This window comes from Gracilinanus agilis, chromosome 3, assembly GCF_016433145.1.
Source record: "Gracilinanus agilis isolate LMUSP501 chromosome 3, AgileGrace, whole genome shotgun sequence".
Taxonomy (NCBI): Eukaryota; Metazoa; Chordata; class Mammalia; order Didelphimorphia; family Didelphidae; genus Gracilinanus; species Gracilinanus agilis.
Window position 1 is genome coordinate 493,348,474 of NC_058132.1, and position 13,293 is coordinate 493,361,766.

The window sequence follows — 13,293 nt, forward strand, 5'->3', positions numbered from 1 at the left end:
GACTCCCCGTCTAATTTCTCTTAATTCCACAGCAACAGAGAAGAGAGCGTGAGGCTCGACGGCAACAGGAGCGGGAGCAGAGGAGGAGGGAACAGGAAGAGAAGAGGCGCCTGGAGGACTTGGAGAGAAGGCGGAAGGAAGAGGAGGAGCGAAGAAGGGCCGAGGAAGAGAAGAGAAGAGTGGAGAGGGAGCAGGTGAGTCCCTGGAAGAAGGTGACAACAGAATTATTTCCGAGTATTTCTTGTTTTTTTTGAGGGGCAATAGAGGTTTGGATTTTTTTTTCAATAGGAAAGATAAAATATTGATGAAAGCAATGCAACTAGGAGTTCCATTAATTGAATCTCCTGTTTTTCTTGGTAGATTACTCATAAATACCATGTAAAAACTACATGAAAATTTTAGTGACCTTATTATTCAAGTTTAATGGTTACTGAATAGTAATTTATTCCAGAAAAAGATACCTGGAAATAGCCATTAAGACTTGGACTGATGCCACAAAAGCTGATAAATCAGGATTAAGACTATTGTTAAATATTAGTTTTATTCTTTTGGCCTAGTCATAATCTCTTACTGTATTAAAAAACTGTTGAATTTAAAAACAAAATTTGCAGAGAGTTTCAAAAATTAGTAGTAGCAAATTGGATGTTATGGTGAGTGCATATATGGGATGATGGGTGAAATCATGTAATGAAAGGAAGTCAAGCAAAAATTTCCTTTATTTTCTCTTTTAAAATCACATTTTAATCATTGCATTTTGTTGAGGTCAACTAATGATTTTATTTAGAAATGACCATTTTTTTCCTTAAACACATGTAGATACAATAATTTGAATATGATTCACCTAGTTGTTAAGGTATTTATATGTTTTCTATTCCAGAATTTTATTGATTTGAACCAGATCACTAACATTATGTCCCTTCTTCATTTTTTGTCTATTAACTTCTTTTGCTTTTAATTGCCTTTAGAAAAAAAAAAAGAAGAGATAGTTCAAATAATGTTCTAAACTCACATTTGAAAATACTTACCCTGCCTAATTGTGTCTTTCAAATTTGCTTATTCAACCGCTCTCCTTGTTTACTAAACTTAAGTGCCTCAAGTTTTGTAAGAGTTGGGTTTGCATGCACATCAGATTTCACTTTTATTCACTCACTCACTCACTCATTCATTCATTCCACATATATTATTTAGTAAAAACCTATTTGTGCATGCGAATCTCGAAGCTTAAATTTACTGTTGTCCTTCATTGTGCTTGAAGTTGGTGGCTAGTTCATGGTTTCTATTAAGTGTGTATTTGTTTTGAAATGTCAGTTATACTTGAAATTAGGAGCTTTAAAGAATTCAGCTACATAAGCTTTTTGAAAATTTCTGTAGTTTGAGAAATTGATTGGCTGCCGTTTTCTAGACAGAAATATTTACAAACTAATAATAAGTGAATATAAAGGACTAGAAGTGGTCTGTTAGTGGTGCTTGTAGTTTGTGAATGACACATTATGCACCTCAAAGAAAAAAAAGTTTAACAAAAAATTTAAATATCACTTCTGTGATGCTGTTCTCTTTCTAGCACAAAAACGATCATAATAATGGCCTTGCTATAAGAAGCATGCTTTGTGTACATATGTGTTTGTGTGTGTAAATTCATGTTCTGTGCAGTGGGTGAATACATGCTAGCTTTTGTTTGTAGCTTGGACAGGATATTTTCTTGAGTTATTTTGAGGTGATAAGGAGAGGAAACAGATGAGTTGGACTCCTTGTCAAAAGATGATGACATTTTAAGTCTGTGTAGGTCAGAACATAAAATGAGTTTGGTGTCGAAATTCATTTATTTGTGAATATTTGCCATTGCTCATGGCAGCTGTAAGCCTTAGGAGGGCATGCCTGGGGCTGAGGAGGATTGGATGGATATAGAGATTAGGGATGTAGAGGATAGGTCGGAAGTGAAGTGCTTCAGTCAGCATCCTTGCCGGGAAAGCTGGCATCCAGACCATCTGGGGATTCCATTTGTATTTGCATCAGGTTGGACTTCCTAAGGAAGTTTGTGTACAATAAACTGCCACTTAGCCCCTTCACCAGCCAGAATTCATAGCTACCCCATTCTTGGCTTAAGCCTCTTTATGGCCACAGCTATGAAAATATAACAAGGGGGAAAGGAGTCTCTGGAGGTAAAAGTTCACAAAATGAGAGTGTTTTCCCATGAAAAGAATTCTTAGGGGCTTTAGAATGACCTTTCTTTATCCCCTTGATCTCCTCCCCAGTTTACTTATACCCATATCTTTTACCAGGGCAGGAAGTTAGGTCATTGTCTCATTTAGAAAAGAGGGTATAGAATAATCTACATTTTTTAATGTGCTTTCAGATTTTTTATCTGTAAAATGATGGGGAATTACATGACTGTGGGACCTTTAAGGTCCCAATAAAATCTGACAAGCTCTTTTCTATTATTTGAAGTTCACAAAATCATTCTGTGAGTTAGGAATAGGAGAAGTACAATGATTTTCATTCTTCAGATGAAAAAACTGGTGGAGAACTTAAATGACATACCCAAAACCGCACAAGGTGTGTCATTGGTGGAGTTTAAATAGTAATCCAAGTCTCTGATTTGCAGGGAGCTATTTTCGTGCCTGCACTTGCAAAATACACATTTCTGCATTTTAAAAATACATATTCGGGGCAGCTAGATGGCCCAGCAGGTCGAGTGCCAGGCCTAGAGTTGGGAGGATATGGAATCAAATCTATCCTTAAACAGTTCATTAACTGTGCGATCCTGGGCAAGTCACTTAACCTTGATTGCCTAGTCCCAGCCTCTCTTCTGTTTCTGAATTGATACTAAATTAAAAGGAAAAGGTTTAAAACAAATGAAACAACCCCAAACCCCTCTATGTTTTGGAGGTACTTAGCAGTTTAAAAAAAAACAAAAACCAAAGAGGATGGCTGAAGACCTGATTTTATTGTTTTCTAAATAGCATTGAGATTAAAAATGGCAGAGCTGATGGCTTTTCCTTATTATTTATCAAAAGGACTTCCAAAGGGGCAGCTGGGTAGCTCAGTGGAGTGAGAGTCAGGCCTAGAGACAGGAGGTCCTAGGTTCAAATCCGGCCTCAGCCACTTCCCAGCTGTGTGACCCTGGGCAAGTCACTTGACCCCCATTGCCCACCCTTACCAATCTTCCACCTATGAGACAATACACCGAAGTACAAGGGTTTTAAAAAAAAAAAAAAAAAAAAAAAAAAGGACTTCCAGGCAACTTCAGAATCATCCAAGAAAGATATAGATACAATCAGAATTGTGGAAACGCTATGTTTTTGTCATATGCCTTTATGGATAATCTCTGCATGGTATATATGTTAACTCTATTAACCAAAAGTTTTGATTAACCAGAACACCCCTCTGAGCCCCCCTTAGTTTCCCAACTATACCAGATCACCAAGAATTTGCCGTATCGATAAATCGAATTCTTGCTTTTCTTAAGAAAAAGTCCCATCATTCATGTCTCATCTGGATGCACACCCGTGTATACAAATACACAGTGTTACATGTATCGGTGGATCATGTGTTACTATTTAATAATCTTCTAAATAGGAAATTTTTTTGGGGGGGTGGAACCCATCTTAAAAGAGTCTTTAAGGCCTTCCACAGAAGGGTTCTGGGGTTTTTCCCAGGCATCTATCCCTAAGTGAACTGTTGCCAAAGATGTCTGGGGAAAAGAAGCTCTTGGTGTTTTCCACTCAGGTGGTTCTGATGCTTTCCTTTTGAATCAATTGATTGCTGGGTAATTTCTATGTGACAGGAGTATATCAGGCGACAGCTAGAAGAGGAGCAGCGGCACTTGGAAATCCTTCAGCAGCAGCTGCTCCAGGAGCAGGCCATGTTACTGGTAACGCACTGTATCTGTTTTGTTCCGTAGCTTTAGGGCTCATTTATCCGGCCAGGCCCAGGACCGCCCCCCCTGTCCCCCTCGTCCCCCAGTTGGGCACAGCTGCGCTCACTGTATGAACAATGGAGTTGGATTAAATGGCCATTTCTGTTAGTGTAGTGGGCTGACAGGCACAACCCTGAGAGGAGGAGGACTCCGCGGTCACATTGCTTTTGGGCCCGTCCAGAGGACGGCATTATTTATTTATTTGCTTCAATAAGTGGAACTGTTCTGGTTTTTGGTGGTCAAGTTTTTTTTTTTGTTTTGCTTTTGTTTTTGTTTTTGTTTTTGTTTTTTTTTTTGCGCATTCATCAAAAGAATTTAAAGAGTGCCTAATGCTCCGGATTCCAAGCACATACCACATAAAATTTAAACGGGGGGGTATTGGTTTTAGTCATTGTTACCTACGCAGTCTTTGTTCTAAAAAGCATCACATCTTTATTGAAATCATTATCTTTAGGGGGAAAAAGAAAGCCAGTCATTATTACGGTTAGCAACATTCCGTCAGCTTTTCCTACAGGTACCAGGCCATATAAAAAGCCCTGTCTGTTTGCTGCACCAATAAAAACAAACAAACAAACATAAAATAAAATAAAAAGGAGAGGAAAAAAAATAGGTGGTCTTTTTTTTTTTTTTTTTTTTTAATTTCCCCTTCAAAAGTTCGATGGATTAACAGCACCCTTTGTTGCTTTGATCATTCTCTCCTTCCTAAAGGAATACAGATGGCGGGAGATGGAAGAACACCGGCAGGCGGAGAGACTTCAGAGGCAGTTACAGCAAGAGCAAGCGTATCTCCTGTCCTTACAGCATGACCATAGGAGGCATCATCAGCAACAACAACAGCAACAGCAACAGCAACAACAGCAGCAACAGCAGCAGCAGCAGCAAGAGAGAAATAAACAGAGCTATCACCCCCCTGAAACGAAACCTCACTATGAACCCGCTGAAAGAGCCCGAGAGGTAACTCACCTTCTCCTGTGGCCACAGCGATGGGTCAGCGGTCACCCCGCTAGGGAGCAGCAAAGCCAGCACCCTCTCCAGGATGCTGGGCGGCTGCCTCTGGGGCAGGTCTCAACGGAAACTCTTATGGGGGGCAGCCAGGTAGCCCAGCGGAGGGGAACACCAATCTGGCCTCAGGGGCTTGCCAGCTTTGTGAACTGGGGCAAGTCACTTAACCCTGATTGCCTAGCCTTTGCCACTTTTCTGTCTCAAAATGGATGAGAAGATGGAAGGCAAAGGTCTTTTTTTTTTTTTTTATTATTATTATTGTTGCCTTTAAATTTAAAGAAAGAGCAATTAAGAGTCACAGAGAGAGGGTGAGTGTGAAGTGGGAATAATGTAGTTAGAAGATGGAAGGCAAAGGTTTTTTTAAAAATTTTTTTAAAGTTAAAGAGAGCAATTAAGAGTCAGAAAGAGGGTGAATGTGAAGTGGGAATAATGTAGTTAGAAGATGGAAGGCAAAGGTTTTGAAAATTTTTTTTTTAAATTTAAAGAGAACAAATAAGAGTCAGAAAGAGGGTGAATGTGAAGTGAGAATAATGTAGTTAGAAGGTGGAAGGCAAAAGTCTTTTTTTAACATTTAAAGAAAGAGCAATTAAGAGTCAGAGAGAGGGTGAATGTGAAATGGGAAGAATATAGTTGCGCCATCCTTCAGAAATTTTTAAGGGAGACTTTTGTTTAATTATTAATTTTTTTTTCTCTTTTGGTATTTTTAAAATTCATTTTCTCATGATACAGTGTATTACCATCCAAAATATAGTTCCATATTATTTTGAATGGGACTTTTGACTAAATTTGTTTTCCTACATCCCTTGAAAGGAAAGGGGAAAAGAGGTCAACTTCTTGGCTCAGTGGATTGGTAAAACTAGGCTTTTTTAGTCTCGGATACTTCCTCGCTGGGTGAACCAGCATAAGTCACTCAATCCCCACTGCCAAGCCCTTACCGCTCTTCTGCCTTCGAGCCAATACAGTATTGATTCTAAGATGGAAGGTAAGGGTTTTTAAAAAGGAGAGTGAGACAGAGAGATAAGAATGGGGAGAGAGAACCAGTGACATATTACTCACATGGTGACCAACTTTTTAGTTGGTTGACAGAGTTACAAATTACTCTGTAGCATTACAAGCATAGTGAAATTTGGCCAAGTGTTAAGGGCTTCATGAATTTTTCAGGTAGTCCCAATCTCCTGAGTTGATGAGTATTAATTATAATTAATTAATTGAGTATTAGCGCAGAAGGGAGACAAACACTGGTCTTAAAGTTGACTCAAGGAGTTAAGAAATATGCATTGTACATATTCTTATGGAGACCAAGGCTGTGATCTCACAAAAACATGCTAAATTCCTTAATTATCAACTTAGACTCACTGGCTTTGGTCCTCTATATCTAGAGATAGCTCTATTAGTTTTACATGCTAAACTCCTTAATTATCAATTTAGGCTCACTGGCTTCGGTCCTCTAGAACTAGTGATAGCTCTGTTGGTTTTTAGAAGTCTGTAATAAAAGATAAGTTTGTTGTTTTGCTATTTATTTTTCCCTAGTAGAATATGCGATATGATTTTCTTCAAAATGTGCTTTAGTTGGGGATGGCTAGGTGGCCCAGTAGATTGAGAGCCAGGTCCAGAGATGGGGGGGTCCTGGGTTGAAATCTATTTTCAGATACTTCCTAAGCTGTGTAACTCTGGGCAAGTTACTTAACCCCCCATTGCCTCGCTCTTACCACTTTTCCACCTTGGAACCAATACACAGTATTGATTCTAAGACAGAAGGTAAAGGCTTAAAATAAATGCTTTAAGTTGCAATTATTTTGGGCTACTAACAAACCTCAAAAATCTTCATTTTTTAAAGTGTTTTCATTTTCCTGAAGCCAATCCTAATGCTGCTTTTTTATGTGGCCGCTCCAGCTCTGCTCTTTCTAATAACCAAGGACAACTGAGAAGGTGAAGACGTAGGAGACCCCCATGGGTGTCTGCCCTCTAGTTCACTAACAATGAGTTATGTCTTCTATGCAGGTGGAAGATAGATTTAGAAAAACTAACCAAGGCTCCCCTGAAGCACAGTCTAAGCAGACAGGCAAAATTTTGGAGCCACCAGTGCCTTCAAGATCAGAGTCTTTTTCCAATGGCAACTCCGAGTCTGTACACCCTGCACTCCAGAGACCAGTGGAACCACAGGTAGCAGCAGAGGAAGTCTGCTCGGGTCACGGGGACCTTTGTTGATGTTTCACCAGACTCCAGCCCTGTCCTTGGTGCTGCAGTGGCATGGAGAGGAATTGGTTTTCATGGACACTTAAGAGAGTTTGAGGAGGAGCAGAACTAGTTGTTTAAAAAAAGGAAATACAGATGATAAAGGGAAAGGACTCCTTTAAAAAGAACCCACATGTATCAGAGAAATAGTTTTTAAAAGCCTCTTACAGGGGACGGTTAAATCTCTCAATGGGTCCTGGGTTCAAATGTAGTCTCAGACCCTTCTTAGCTCTGGGACCCTGAGACAGTTACTTAACCCCCATTGCCTAGCCCTTAATGCTCTTCTACCTTGGAACCAATATATAATAAAGGATTTAAAAAAAAAAAAGGCTTTTGCCTAATTAGGTAATCACTGAGCAGAGTACTTGTAGGAGAGATACAGGAGAGTGAGCAGAGGCTCTTTATTGAGCTCATTGTCCAGTTTAGTAGAGGAGATGAGACTTGGATGTGAATTAGTGGAATATAAAGCACAATGTTAAGAGTTCAGTAAGAGAGGTACAAATGCCCCTGTTGAGAAAGATTCTGGCTGCAGGGATGTGAGAATAGCCCAGGGGAAGGAGGAGATTGTATTTGAGCCTATCTTAGAAATAAAGGATTTAGATAGGCAGACCAGGAGAGAAGTGACTAAAAGCTGCATGAACAAAGACATAGAGATGGGAAATTTGGGGTCATGTTCCAGGAAAATAGTAATACGTCAGTTTGCCTGGAGCATGGTTTTATGATATGAAAATTAGTCTAAATCTTTAATAATAGTCTTTATACTTTAATAATATATTTAAGAATTTATCTTAAATTAAATTTAATAATTCAATAATAACATATTTTAATGCTTTAATAATAGTATCAATTAAAATTTAGGTTTTGCTTTAAGGTTTGCAAGGTGCTTTATAAATATATTACCTTGTTTGAATCTCACCCTACACACCCTAGTGAAGGGATTTTTATCATCTATTGATGAGAAAAACAACCGTGAGACCTTGGACTAGGCCTTTAACCATCTTAGATCTCATTTTCCTCATCCGTAAAGTAAGTGGGATTGGACTTTTGTGGTTCTTTCCCTTTAGATCTGTCACGCTATGAGCCCAAGATAGATGAAGGGATTTATGCATCATTACTGAACCAGTTGGTAACAGGATTTGAATACTATCTCAGGAATTGAAATTTTATTTAATGGGTCACGGGAAGCTACCAATACCCACTGGGTCAGAGCTATGCTTTAGGAATATTGCTCTGGCAGAAGGATCTGAGATAGATTGGAAAAAAGTCTAGGGAGAAGCTTTTATCTCAGGAATCCAGCCCATAAGAAACAAAGAGTCCTCAAATAAGATGGCAGCAATGAGAATGGAAGCAGTGAAGAGAATGTGACAGATATGGCAGAAGTAGAAACAGCCAGATTTAGCAGCTGTCTGGTGGAAGGACGTTTATGATGGATGCCCTCATGGCTTCAAGTTTGGGAGTTTGCCATTGACAAAAACCATGAAGTCAGGAGAAGAGGCAGATTAGACTACGGTTGATCATCTTCACTGTAAAAGGTCTAGCACAAAAGATTTCTTCCTGCATCTTGCTTTTGCTTTTGAAGGTGAAGCAGTGCCCGCCTGTATCAGGTCCAAGAGCCCACTCTCTGCTTTGCGATGCTGCTTTTGGGTATCTGTTTGCCTGTACTGCTTGTGCATCATTTTTGCTCTGTTGAGTTGGGGGGGGGGGAGTGATGGGGGGAACACACAGCTCAGCCTGAATCGAAGGAAAGAGCTCACTTTGTTGCAGCCCTGTAAACCTGGTGAGCCGCTATCCTAGAAGAGCCAGAAATCTATCCTACCATTTCAAGAGACTTGTAAGAATCTGCCTGAAAAGATGTATAATTTGGTCCATTAGGGGCCAAGTAGAAGTCTCGTGCAGTTTTTCAGTCTATGTTGGCTAAATTCATACCCTAATTATAGTAGGGTTTTGTTTTAAAACTTCAGATGAGTTTTATGGTAACTCATTAACTCTTGGTAATGATTCTCCAGGATATTGGTATTAAGCCTGAAGAATTAATAGTCACAGAAGAAGGAAGGAAAGAAGAAAAGGAGGGACAAAAAAGTGCTTCGTTGTGGGAAAAGGACCTTTTTTTTTGACCCACAGTTAACATTACAGGGTCTAAGCCAATCCAATCCCCTTAGCCTTATTGGTAGAATTGTAGACTAGAAAGGGAAGGAAAAAGAAAATTAGAAAAGGAAAAAGTTGGAAAAGGAGAGAATGAAAACATCAAGAAAAGAATAAAGAGTAGTTGATATGGTGAAGAATGGCCCAGTTGAGTACTAAGTAACAGAAATGTCCTCAGGAGCCACAAGTGCCAGAAATCACCTGGCAGGGTTTCAGGGCTCTTATGTTCCAGGGTGGGTAAAATGGAAAGTGGGGAGAAGGGAAAGGTATTTTCCTAAAATCACAAAGATTTATTAACTGTAGAAAGGAAATCTTGAGAGTCATGAGTATGCATGGTTACTTAAGGAATTTGGAAAATTGGAGCAGGCTCCCTGGCTTATAGACTGATTTTTCCTCCCATCTATTTAAAGTAGTTCCTAAAAGTAGTCTATACTGACTCTCTTGCACAAAAATAGTTCTTGTCTAAGAGTATATAGAGTCATTTCTTATACCTGTGATACTTTGGAAATACATGTGGGATATTATTTGTTATATTTTTTTCATAATGTTACTTGATATTTGGATCTTATCCTACCTTTTTCTGGGGGGGGGGGAACCACAAACAAAAAAAAACCCTCACATTTTCCCTAGATGCTTAAAAAATTGTGAGTTATATGAATCTCCTTTTAAAATTAGGTATTATGTAGGGAGTACCATGAACCCTATGAGAAACATCTGTAGCCTACCATCAGGTTTCTTCTTATACCCATAAAGATGATATAATCAATTTGATTTTGTATCCTACCTTCCTTTCATATATTATTGTCTTAGCATTCCTTTATATAATTTAATAGTGATTAGTTAGATTCAGCTGATTAATAACTACTTTATTTCTGAATCATTCCCACCACCCTCTTTTCCCCCTACAAAAGGTTAACTAGTGAGTTAAAAGATTAAACTTAAGACATTTAAACTTTAAAAAAGTTAAATAATACTCTTTATTCCTAAAGATGTCACATTTCTCATGTTATAAAACTGGGTATTTAGGGATGTTTGGGGCCATAATTACTTGGAAAAAAGGAGGATGGAGAAGAAAAGATTGAGACAGTGTTTTGAAAAGTTGGGAGGGGGTGTTGTTTTTAGAATGAACTTTTCTGGGATTGTAATGTCATAAAGCATCTGTCTTTAATTTTTTTTTATATGAATGTGCTATTTCTTTGCTAATTGTGTCTGAAATTTAATCTAGCAGGTAATGTGAAGATGGATGTATTTAGGTTTGCATGTTTGGCAGTGGTCTTTATCTTGTGGTTTCTCCTTCTTCCTTCCTTTCTTCCCTCCCCTGCTTTGACATGTGTATGCATGCAACCAGATGGTCCATTTAAACTATAGCTCTCTAGGTATGCATGGGGGACTCAGACTTTTCAAGTCACGTGGACCTGATCTTATTGCCCATATGCGTGTCCTTGAGGAGACATACCTTTGTTCTTTTCTACGTGTCATGCCTTCTGAGTCACTCTCTCCCAACATGTGCACTTCTGCCACTTTCTGCCTTGCCTTCCGCCATCTCTAGTTTGCGCGTCCCTCATTGCCAACTTCTTTGCTTTGGATTTGGTGTTGACTGGAAAGCCAGTTTTATGCAGAACGCATTGAATGTTTTATGTTTTGTTTTCTCGTAAGGTACAGTGGTCCCATCTGGCATCTCTCAAGAACAATGTTTCCCCTGTCTCGCGATCCCATTCCTTCAGTGACCCTTCTCCTCCCAAATTTGCACATCACCATCTTCGTTCTCAGGACCCATGTCCACCTTCACGCAGTGAGGTGCTAAGTCAGTGTTCTGACTCTAAGTCGGAGGTATCCGATCCCACCCAAAAGGCTTGGTCTAGATCAGACAGTGACGAGGTGCCTCCAAGGGTAAGGAGTAGACAGAGACAGATGGATACTTTTTTTTTTTTTTAAGGGTTTGGTGACTCTTCACCATAATTAATGGGGCAGTGAAACTTAATAGAATGGTCTATCCTGTGGGGAGGGACTTCAGAAACAAGCACTTGTGCCTAGGCAATGACAGGTGTAGCAAAAATTACAAGAGGGTGAAGCATACAAGGAATTGGGCTTCCAGACCAAATGGAATTAGCTTCTGTGTTGGCAAATGCCTTAGAATCGCATGCTAGAGCTATTTTGTAATTTATTTTGCACTCCTAACAAAACATTAAAATACTCAGGAAAAGACTTCAAAGAAAAATTTTATCTAAATGGTAGGATCCTCAAGTCATAAGAAAATTCAATTATTTTTTTCTTGCTCAAAAGACATTTTTGTTTTCCCCCATGAGATTATAGAATGATAGAATTAAACAAAGAGACATTTGGGTAGATTTTCCCCATCCCCACCCCTCCTTTTGGAATTCGCTTCTTCTGAATATTTCTTTGCTTCCTGCTAGCCTCTCCCTCCTGCTGACCCATGTGTAGATCATTGTTCAGTTCCTTTGAGTGGTTTTTCCTGGTTCTTACATTATCTCAGCAAAATGCTTTGTGTGTTTCCTGCCACTGAAACTTCATTTAAAGCATCATATTCTTTTTAAATGCCAGACATGCAGGGAGAATGTTTGTGTTGGCTCCATAGGTACCTTAGACTAAGTTCTCTGTCCTCCTCATTGGATCCTTGAGGGGAACCAGAGGAAGCTTTATTAGTCATAGGGAAAAGGGATGGTTGGGTTGATCATACCAGATTGGGTAACGTGCTTAGAAATTCTTGAAGTGCATCCTTTGGTGGGGATAACTTTTTTTTTCCTCCTTTTTCTCAGTGATGTAATTGTCCTTCTTTCTCTGCCTAAGGTACCTGTGAGAACAACTTCCCGTTCTCCTGTTTTATCTCGTCGTGATTCTCCACTGCAGGGCAGTGGGCAGCAAAATAACCAAGCAGGTCAAAGAAACTCTACGAGGTAAGGGAATACCAAATGGTGGGGTCAGGTTTACTCTCTTCTCTTATACAAACTCAACATTCTTTATACTGCCTATTGGATAAGGTATTGGAGAAGGATACATTATGTTCAACTGTGTGAATTCTGGACTTTAGATAAATATTGTTTCTGGAAAATGAAAAGCCACTTTGAAAAATCTGTTTTTTTTCCTTTTGGTATAGACAGTCGAATGGAATAGCTATGAAATCACAGTGCCATTTTAATAGCTAATAATGACTATAATTGGGGGTAGCTAAGTTGCTCAGTGGCTAGGCTTAGGGATGGGAAGTTTTGAGTTCAAATATGGCCTCAGACAATTCTTGGAGGTATGACCTTGAGCAAGTCACTTACCCCCCATTAAGTAGCTCATACTGCTCTTCTGCTTTGGAACCAATACTCAGTATTCATTCTATGACCAAAAGTAAGGTTTAAAAAACAAACAAATAAACAAAAAAAACCCGACTATAATCCATTGTTAACTTGGCAGGAATGGGAGGAGGGAATTAAAGGCAAAAAGTTGACATCTCCCTAGCACTGATGAATGATGCAAAATGCTTAATAAAGAGCAAAAATCTAGGGCACTGACCTCCATTTGGAATATTAATTTCAATTTCCATTTGCCAATCATTAAGTATTTAAAATTAAAAAAAATTTTAAAACCCTTACCTTCCATCTTAGAATCTATATTGGTTCCAAGGCAGAAGAGCAGTAAGGACTAGTTAATGGGGGTTAAATGACTTGCTCAGATTCACACTTCAAAGAAGTGTCTGAGATTTAAAACTAGGACTTCCCGTCTTGTAGGCTTGTCTCTCCATCCCCTGAGCCATCTAACTGCCCCTGCCTGGATAAACATGACATCTTCTGTGTGTTGATCCTTGTGTAGCTATAGGAATGCAGATGCTACAGTAGGGTCTTGCTGATGATAACAAAATAGGGAAGTGGAATTCACTTAAGTAGTAATTACTCAAGCATCATGCCTAGGATACTGTGCTAGACTTGGAAACCCAAAGACAACAACATAGCAGTTCCTGCCCTCAAAGAGCCTTCTGTGGTTCCCACCATTCC

The 13,293-nt window shown here is 39.2% G+C and overlaps 1 protein-coding gene across 27 annotated transcripts in view; it reads left to right on the forward strand.

Moving 5' to 3' along the window:
- MAP4K4 (mitogen-activated protein kinase kinase kinase kinase 4) overlaps positions 1-13,293 on the forward strand; it is a 271,949-nt gene that overhangs the window by 223,979 nt on the left and 34,677 nt on the right. For 4 of the 27 annotated variants that reach the window (XM_044670445.1, XM_044670457.1, XM_044670446.1 and 1 more), the window contains exons 13-17: positions 33-194; positions 3,785-3,871; positions 4,625-4,870; positions 6,920-7,081; positions 12,104-12,210. In XM_044670445.1, the coding sequence (XP_044526380.1) occupies positions 33-194; positions 3,785-3,871; positions 4,625-4,870; positions 6,920-7,081; positions 12,104-12,210 (764 nt within the window). Of the gene's footprint in view, positions 1-32; positions 195-3,784; positions 3,872-4,624; positions 4,871-6,919; positions 7,082-10,951; positions 11,186-12,103; positions 12,211-13,293 lie in introns of all 27 variants that reach the window. The other 23 variants (XM_044670461.1, XM_044670464.1, XM_044670465.1 and 20 more) reach the window with 9 other exon arrangements.